This window comes from Lactuca virosa, chromosome 5 (assembly GCF_052849685.1).
Source record: "Lactuca virosa cultivar CGN04683 chromosome 5, Lactuca_virosa_CGN04683_v6, whole genome shotgun sequence".
NCBI classification, from domain to species: Eukaryota; Viridiplantae; Streptophyta; class Magnoliopsida; order Asterales; family Asteraceae; genus Lactuca; species Lactuca virosa.
The window spans coordinates 451,516,890-451,527,088 of NC_136430.1; the positions used below are offsets into that span (position 1 = coordinate 451,516,890).

Here is a 10,199-nt window from a genome sequence, read left to right on the forward strand (position 1 = left end):
ATTGTCATGTTTCAAATGAAGAAGCTAGTAGCAAGTTAACTCAAGTGTCACATTTTGCTTAGTTAAATGAAGCATTCTGTTATGAACTGGTTTCTATGAACAGATCCAATAACAGATAACCAATCAAATGATTCTAATATTGATTGAAAAACACTTAATAATATCAAATGATTACAAGATGAAGATAGTTGAGCTGATTCGAGATAGCCAATCTCCTAATAAGAATGAATTCCAGATTTTACAAGATAGAAAGATACCTCACTCTCCCTTTCCACTACCCTCTTATACTAACAAACTAATAATATGAAATGCCTAAAATACCCCTTAAGCCCTTGAACTATAAGATTCTCTTTATTATGCTGATTTCCCCTCTTACCCCTTTCTATAAAGTTGTACGTGAGTGAATGCATAACACATTCTTAGTTTATTATGGATGTACAAACAACAATCATATTATAGTTATCAGAAACATGTGTTGCAACAGACTGGAAACAGTTATGACAGCAAAACTGGTATTCAATATGACAATTCACCATAATATGATCTAGTTGGAGTTGGACCTTTCATGTATGTGTGCCAAAGTAGGATGCCATAACAAATAAATCAACAAATTAACCCAACAAATATATATATATATATATATATATATATATATATATATATATATATTTGAAAACAAAACACAATCAACTTTCTTGTCATGGAAGTTTATTTACTTAAAAACACTAATTGAAAAATGGAATAAAAACACTTTAATAACTAGTAGTTCATTTAGAACTAACTTACACTGCCCTATATGAAAATGGACATATGAATCCATGTTGTTCTTATAAAAACAGAAACAGCGTTTCTGTATTATGCACGAATCACATGTTGTATCTGATACAAAACACAAACTTAGAAAGAAGAGTAAAATACACTTTTGGTCCCTGACCTGATTATAGCTAATTTATGAATTATGAATTGGGGATTCTTGTAACATTTCCCAAGTAAAGAGGCTACTTTTGGTCACCAAGTATATACCTAATTTTTGCAGTTTTGGTCATAGCATTATTGTCATTTTACTTGGAACAAGGATCAAAAACATTACAAACCTCAAAACAAGGACCAAAACTGAAAAAATCAGCTACACTCAGATCAAAATTGTAATATTACTAAAAAAACATTCATATATTGTTTTTAAATATTGTTACAGAATCATTGATATTCGATTATGAAAATTATCTATTAAGTAAAACAAAAATATCTATTAAAGTATTAAGATATGATCCAGTAACAAAAAAATGTCACCAGAAATCCATACTTTCTTAACATATGATAAGTATGTTGCTATTTCCTGAATTTATCCTATAAAAAATTAAAAACAAATATGTTAGGCAACCTCTTCAATCTGAATAAATGCCAAAAATAATATCTTTGTCATGATAGGGTAACAATTATATGAATTATTTAATTTAGTACAAATGTGGCTTTTCTTAATTTATTTTTTGATATGAATTACCTCGAGAGGGTGACAGAGTGAACTATGCAGGCATCATTTTGAGAGACTTGTGGTTTTTGGAAGCCTAATTATTTCTCCTCCTTTCATTTTGACCTTGACTTTGACTTTGAGACTTACCTGAATGGAAAGATCTTGGGATGTAAAATTGCAATTTGTGTCCCATTGAAATCAATCTCAATCAGTCTATAAGGATTATAAATACATTTGCACTTTGTCTTTGTAGTAACCTTGGAAAAATCTATCCAATTATAGGAATGGCATGTCATCAAGATGCAAAGCATACCCTTACAAGAAAAAGTTGAAAGTAGAAAGTGCAGAGAGAGAAGACATTGTTCTCATTCATACAAGTTATAACACAACTCTCCGTCATTCCATTACTGAACAACCAACCGAAACACCTGAAAATCTAGGGACATAGCAATGTACTTTCAGTAATTGCTTTTTATATATAGCATCCTACTTTCATTTTATCTTTTTACAACATTCTACTTTCAAAAATCTACCCAGTTTTAACAATGCCATAGTGATTTCACTGCCTAGTTAGGTAAATATTTTACAGTGGAATAATGTCCTAATAAGCACAAAAAAAAAAAAAAAAAAAAAAAAAAAAATCAAAGTACGATGCTTTTAGTGGGTAAAATATTCAAAGTGTAATGTCACAAAAAGAAATAAAAATTGGACGAACAATAATATAACTGCGTAAAATTTTCAAAGCATAATGTCCTAATATGAAAAAGATGAAAGTAAAATGTACTAATAAGAAAATAGCTAAATGTAATATGCTATAAATGGGTAAATTTTTTAAAGTACAATGTCTTAATAAAAAAAAGTTAAAAGTACAATACTGTAACAGAAAGAAATAAAAATAGGAAGCAAAATCTTGAAATATTAAAACCCATCCCCATGAGAATAATATATATATATATATATATATATATATATATATATATATATATATATATATATATATATAGCTTGTCTTAAAAATATTTAATCTTTAGATTAAAGAAATCTATAATAATGAGATAGATTAAATACCCAGTTGTTGGAGAAACTATGCATCAACTTTCTTCAAGATCTCATGTGATAGTACTGATGAAGAAGAAAGGATTTCTATTTATTAATTTTTTTTTAAATTTAATTTAATTTGTAATATGTAAAGTATATTGCTATTAAGAGTAAGAAATAGAGTATATTAGACTACATTTCTAATCCCTATAAATTCCCCTTGATAAGGTTAAAACTACATTAATACACGTACACCATCAGTGAAAACAGCATGGGTGGCACTGTATTTTGAAAGAAGATCAAAGACATTAGTGAGAAATTTAAATATGACCCCTCATTAATCAACTCACTAACTAACCTGAATAAGCACCTTCTCACCATAGTTCTTCACAATAGCATATTCCTAACAAACAAAAGCACTATTTAGTTAAATAATTTATAACTTTTGTAGAATTAGGGAGAAAAATAATAATCCCACTTGCCAATTCGATCTCTTTTGCCTTGGACCAAAGAAATACACCACTTCATTCATTAATATAGTACATCCTATCAAACACTACTTACATCATTGAAGGAAGCATTAATTGATCATCAAAACTTCAAAATTGGCATTTTTGTAGACATGGAATGATGGAATAGGTTTAATGTAATGTCAAGATTATAACTACCTCTAATGGGGAAAGCCTTCTCTCCTTGACATTTTGCATAAATTCGTTCTTTTTGCTTTAAGTAAAAAAGAAGCAACCTTACTGAATTAAGTCTTGTTCAGTTGTTCTGATTAAGAACATTCAGTCAAAACTGATAAAGTGCAAAAGTAATCCATGAGTCCAATGTTAACTCCTCATCCATCCTATATAAGATAACATGAGACATTTATCAGTAACAAATACATATAGAATTTCACACATAAATTAGTTTTACACTTAATCTGAGCCCTGTTCTACGTCACACAACCACATACACTAGATAATAAGGCTAAATGCAATAAATATAGACTTTGTTTTGTTAATTTGTTTACACTAAAATGTCAAATAGTCATCAATTAGCAAAACATAAGCAAATCGGAGTCGGTTTTACTAGAAAGTAGAAAACCCAACGAGCAGAGAGAAAATAAAATACGATAAAAAAAAAAAAAAAATAGCAATTAACCTTCGGTTCTTTCTTATTCAAACAACTGTTTTATATTTAAAAGGAAACCACAATATCTTAATCACAAAAAAAAACCCTAGAAAAAACTTACAATGATCTTGATAATGTTTTGGACTAGAGAGATGAATGAGAGTATCCTGCGAAGGTTGGGGGTGTTTACGTCTCCAGTAGTGTAGTTACATAGATCGCTATGGGTTTGGTTGTGTTTGGGTTTGTTGAGAGCGGAATGACGTATATAATGCTCGACTACAAACCAGTCCTTTCGAATTCCAAGGGTTTCTTAGATCTCCGGCGAATGAAGGTGGTTCCTTGGTCTCCGGGGAGCGGAGATCGCCATGGGTCTCCGGGTTGGGTATGTTAGAGCGGGATAGCTGAAGAACGTATATATTGCGGGAATAAGAAGCCAACTCTTTCGACTTCCAACGGTTAAATATTATAAATGCCTTCCAAAATTAACATTTTCTAAATTACACCCTCATAAAATCAACATATTAAATCTTAAATGTATATAATATGCTTAATTCTTGTTTTGTAAAGAATTGAAATTTATTAAAATGTTTCTTTATTAATGGTTTTGGGCATTGCAATTTTCAAATGAATACTTTATTTTGTTTCACTTAAATTAGTCTATGACACAAGGATAAAATATTAATTTTAATAAATATTCATATTTAAATGTAAATATAAGTTGATTTATTTGATTTTTTTTACAGTGTCAACATTTTAATCATACATAAATAAATTTACGGAGAGATTCTTAGGTGAATTTATTTAGATTCATATGTGCATTTACTTAAATTTATATGTGAATGATAAGAATTAATTTTCATGTGAATTAACATGTATAAAAGTAAATACAATGACAGACTAAAATAAATATTTTTATAAACTATATAAAGTTTATGTTCTTGCAATGTGAATATAAACGAGCTAAATTAAATTGTTTTTTCAAAAAAATGTTTTTTATATATTAATATGAAAGCCTATAGCACAAAAAACTATAAATTTCTATATATTCGCTTTTTCAATAAAAATAAGTCCATTTAATTAAAAAAAATGTAGCTTTTTGTTATTATCTCGGTACATTATAACACAACATTCCTTACGCTTTTAAAAATGGGGGTTGATTCTTCCACGTCAATTTTTTATCCATCCACTAAAATTTGTATGTAGTAACTATTGTACCCTCATTTTAGTTATAATTTCTTTAGATGTGTCAATTGGGCAAATACGCCCATAGTGACTAGGATGAATATCTCGTATTGGAAAAGTAGCAGTTCGCACAGTCAATCCCCAATAACTCAATTTTCTCCCATGAACTATTTGTGTCAATGGATTAGTTTGATCCAAAACTTGCATCAACTCACCCATCTCTCTCTCTCTCTCTCTCTCTCTCTATATATATATATATATATATATATATATATATATATATATATATATATATATATATATATATATATATATATATATATATATCACACACACACCGGTAGATCTCTTCTACATCATGATTTCAATCACTTTCCCTTATCATCTTATACCTCAATAAGTACAAATACCCACAAATCGATCGCATATCCCTTCACGATTTGAAGATGCTTTGGGTTTATATTGTCTCTGAAAAGGATAAGACATTGAATCAATGGAGCCAAGGGAAAATGGAACAAACATAGGCTCCATTTACACCATCAAATGTTGCTTCTGATGATGTCTGTGTTGGTGTTTTTTAGTTCTTTATTGGGTTGATTATAATGGAAATGGATATAGATATGGTTAGTCCTTGTGTTCGGTGGATCCAAATGATTTAGTGGAAGTGAAGAAATGGTGCTCATAAATGTTTGGATGTAGACGTTAATACACACACTTATACACACTAAAAACTTGTAACTCCACACACACATGTAGTAACTTTCCTTCAAGAAGTCAAGCTCGAACGTTACATAAAGATCCGACTTAGATCTATGTTCATGGCACAAATTGTTGGGTAGATATTAATGGTTTTTAGTGTACTTGTTCACCACATGGACTTTCCTCCACAATATTAGATTATAAACATGTCGATTTTGATTGGTGTCATAGGGAGTATCCAGCTAGCTATGACAGTAAACTACACAGCTTGGATATTTGTGAGGTTTTTATCTGGTATGTTATGTTCAAATATAGATAGGTTGGGTTCTTAAAATGAAATTATTAATATTTTATCATTATGATTAAAGGGGTATGTATATATATATATATATATATATATATATATATATATATATATATATATATATATATATAGGGAAAAGTTCAATAGAGAACCATTATTAATCAAGGAACCAAGGAACCAATCCAATGCGTCGGAATTTAAAGCGATAAACGGCAAAAAGAAGGGTTGTAAAATTTTATAATGGACGCACATGTACCGGATTATAACAAAACTCACTTCTTTTTTTTCATTTAAAACTTTTTTTTAGGCCAAGTTTTTTATCGAAAAAAAAACCGAATATACCGTTGTTCACGATTTTTCGTCATCTTTTCATTGAGATCCATGATGATATATAAAAACCGAACTTTTTTTTCTCGAAAAAAACCCACTTAATTTTCTTAGTTTTTCAATATTTAAGTTTATTTTATCAAAAAAAAACTAATTATACCAAAAATATTAATTTTTTGTACTCTATTAATAAACATCAACACAGATTAAAAAAAAAAAAAAAAAAAAAAAAAAACCTCGAACAGTGTAGATTCACACTGTGAATCTAAACTGTAAATATTTTAATTTTTAACATTCACAATATGAAAAATCTCGAACAGTTCAGATTCACATTGTGAATCTGAATTACTATTATGCACACTGTGAATCTGAGAATGTTCACAAAAAAAAAAAAAAAAAAAAAAAAAAAACCTCGATCAGTGTAGATTCACACTGTGAATCTAAACTGTAAATATTTCAAATTTTAACATTCACAATGTGAAAAAGCTCCGATCAGTTCAGATTCACACTGTGAATCTGAGTTATTATTATGCACACTGTGAATCTGAACAGGTTCACAATGTGAATCTGAACTGAAATATCGTTTTTTTTTTTTTAACATCAATATGAATCTATGTTTAAAAAGTACAAAAAATATGAATTTTGATATATTTATTAATTTTTTTCTATAAAAAATAGACCTTAACTTTTTTAATCAAAGAAAATAAAGTGAGTTTTTTTCGAAAAAAAAAGTTCGTTTTTTATATATCATCATGGATCTCTATGGAAAGATGACGAAAAATCGTGAACAACGGTATATTCAGTTTTTTTTTCTTTGATAAAAAACATGGTCTAAAAAAAATTTAAACGAAAAAAAGTGGTGGGTTTTTTTGTATAGGGTGGATTTTTTGGTATAATCTGGTGTGTGTGCGTCCAATGTAAAAGTGTACATCTATTTCCTTGCCCGTTGATCGTTATGATTTCCGACGCTCACAATTGGTTCCTTGGTTAATTATGGTTCTCTATTGAACCTCACCCTATATATATATATATATATATATATATATATATATATATATATATATATATATATATATATATATATAGAGAGAGAGAGAAAAAAAAAAAAGTCAGGTTTGTTAAAAAACAAAAGGTATAACTAAAGTGGGGGTATAATTGTCAATAAATACCAATACCAATGAATGGATAAAAACATTGTCGTGGAAGAATCAGAACCTTTTAAAAATACTATGGTTTAAAAATATTTTATGAATTAAAGTTGTATTTTAATAAAATATGCTCCCATTAAGAACAAAACATTTGTTTTAAAGTATTTAAACCAGCACGAGGGGTTACAACTTCATACCAAAACAAAAACTATAGTAAAGAATTATATTTACACAACATGGAAACTAAGTCCGATCTGTTGGAACTTTGCTTATAGCCTAAAAGCATTATCCCACATTGGAGAAAGAAAGACTAACTTTATAAGCCTTTGTCTCCACATATTCTTAAATGGATAAAGCAAGATAAAAGGGCATTTGGGCTGGAATTGTGGTATTGGGCTACCAAATTAGTCTTGGATTAAGTTTGTCATTAAATATAATTAATGGTCAAAAGATGGCCTTGGGCGTTGGGGCTCTTCTTGACTAATTAATTAATTTTTTTATATACACAAATTCCGAAATTGATTTTTTAATTACAAAATCTATTAGTTGTTAATTAGCTTATTGAAAGTTAATTAGGCAGTTAATTTCGGTTTTGGAATAGGTACGATGGTTGACAGTTATTAACTGATATTTGATAGGCTATAAATAGATGATCAATTGACATATGAAATGGTTGATCATATACATAATAACACCACTTCATCCTCTACACAGATCCCTACCAGGGAAATTTATGTCTTAGGACACTGCAAAGCAGACATCAATCTCTACTTGTTTTCGTGATTAGTGAAACTGTTGTAAACATCCAAATACAAGTATGTTATTCTGATTTATGAATCTTGTATATTAATTTGATTTATTTATGTTTTTGTTTGTTTAATTTCGTATTTGATTACTTTTGTCATAACAATCTAAGACAAAAATCAAAAAGTGAGCAATGGATAAAAATTTCATCATCAAAACACATGTGGAAAAACATGAGAAATTCAAAGGCTCGGATTTTCGGAGATGACAAAAGAAGATGTTGTTTTATCTAACAACTTTTCATGTTTCCAATGTTCTTACTGACTATTCTCCATCTCCTCCTACTGGTATAAGTATAACCACTGCGGAAGGAACAACACCACCCACTACAGCCCAATTGGCATAACATCAAAGGGCTATGGAAACTTGGAACACAAATGAATATAATTGCAAAAATTATATTTTGGATGCCTTGGATGACTCCCTCTATGATATCTACTCTACCATGACTATTGCAAGAGAGATATGGGAATCACTGGAAAAGAAATACAAAATAGAAGTGGCATGTTCTAAGAAATTCATGATTGGAAAGTTCATGAATTTTAAGATGGCAGATACAAATTTGTCCTCAAACAAGTGGAGGAAATTCAAGTCATTGCACATGATCTTGAAGTTAAATGCGTATGGGTATAATCTCTAACTTTCTTGTTGGTTCAATCATTGAAAACCTTCTTCCTTCTTGGAAGAATTTCAGACTATATCTTAAACACTTAACTGATGACATGAGTTTTGAGCAACTTGTGTTGAGAATTCGTGTAGAAGAAGATAACAGATTGATGAAAAGGCAGATGCAAATTCATTGGAACCAAGTGCAAACTTTGTTGGAGAAGCAAGTACTTCAAGGGCCAAACATAACAACAAGAAAGGGAAGCAAGACTCCAAAAACTCTTCCAAAGATGGCAAAAATCATGGCCCAAACAAAAAGAATTTCAAGAAGAATTATGGTCCATGCTATGTTTGTGGAAAAACTGGACACAAGGCCAAAGATTGCAGATTCAGGAGGGGTCAAGGAGGAAACAATGGAGGAAACAATGAAGGGAACAATGGAAACAATGGTGGTAATTCTGGTGGAGGAACTTCTAGTCAAACCAACATGGTTGAATTACCAAATCAGTTTGTTGTTGTGATTCAAACCAACATGGTTAGCAATTGTGTGGATTGGTGGATTGATATTGTAGCCACAAGGCACATTTGCAACTCTCGAACCATGTTCTCTACATACCAGAAAGTCTCTGATTCTGAACCAATGTTTATGCGGAATGGCTCTACTGCAAAAATTAAAGGAAAGGGAAAAGTGAAGCTACAAGTGACTAATGAAAAAGAACTTGTTTTACGTGATGTCTTGCATGTTCCTGAATTACTAAGAATCTGATTTTTGGTCCTATTCTTAGTAACAAGGGATTCAAACTTGTATTTGAGTCTGATAAGTTTGTTCTCACCAAGGGTGGGATGTATGTTGGAAAGGGATACCATATTGAGGGTCTCTTCAAAGTTAGTGTCTTACATTTGTACTATGGTGTTGAAACACCAAACAATGATGTAACCAATGTTAATGCTATTGCAATAATGGGCACTATTAGCCCCTCTTCTATGTATATGCATGATCCTTCATTTTTGTGGCATTTTTCGATTAGGACATGTCAATTATTGTTCTATTCAAAGAATGGCAAAACTTGGCATGTTACCAAATGTTCATTAGATAAAAACATAAAATGTGAGGTTTGTCATTTGTATAGAGTCAAAATTTTCACAACATCCTCATAAAACAGTTGAAAATTCTAATGAAATATTTGGCTTAATCCACTATGATTTATGTGATTTTAGAGAAACACCTACAATAGGAGGAAAGAATTATTATATTTCCTTTATTGACGATTGCAGCAAGTATTGCTATATTTATTTGTTAAATACCAAGGATGAAGCCTTGAATTCTTTTAAGAATTACAAGGATGAAGTTGAAAATCAACTTGACAAAAAGATCAAAATTCTAAGGTGTGAAAGAAGAGGAGAATATGAATCCAAACACTTTGTTGAATTTTGTTCTTTAAATGGTATTATACATCAAACAACTGCTCCATATACTCCTCAACAAAATGGAGTGGCAGAA

The 10,199-nt window shown here is 30.0% G+C and overlaps 1 protein-coding gene across 1 annotated transcript; it reads left to right on the plus strand.

The window, feature by feature from the left end:
* The first annotated feature begins 8,537 nt into the window (after nt 1-8,537).
* LOC145114289 (uncharacterized) lies at nt 8,538-9,464 on the plus strand. The gene is made up of 3 exons (XM_079050291.1): nt 8,538-8,598; nt 8,640-8,719; nt 8,865-9,464. Exons 1-3 carry the CDS (start codon nt 8,538-8,540, stop codon nt 9,462-9,464), a joined length of 741 nt encoding a protein of 246 aa, XP_078906417.1.
* The last annotated feature ends 735 nt before the right edge of the window (nt 9,465-10,199 follow it).

Coding starts and splice junctions, on each gene's coding strand:
- LOC145114289 (XM_079050291.1), top strand. CDS start 8,538: ATGACTATTGCAAGAGAGATATGGGAATCACTGGAAAAGAAATACAAA. Junction 8,599..8,639: donor ATACAAAATAGAAGTGGCAT/GTTCTAAGAAAT, acceptor ATGAATTTTAAG/ATGGCAGATACAAATTTGTC. Junction 8,720..8,864: donor TTGAAGTTAAATGCGTATGG/GTATAATCTCTA, acceptor AGAAGATAACAG/ATTGATGAAAAGGCAGATGC.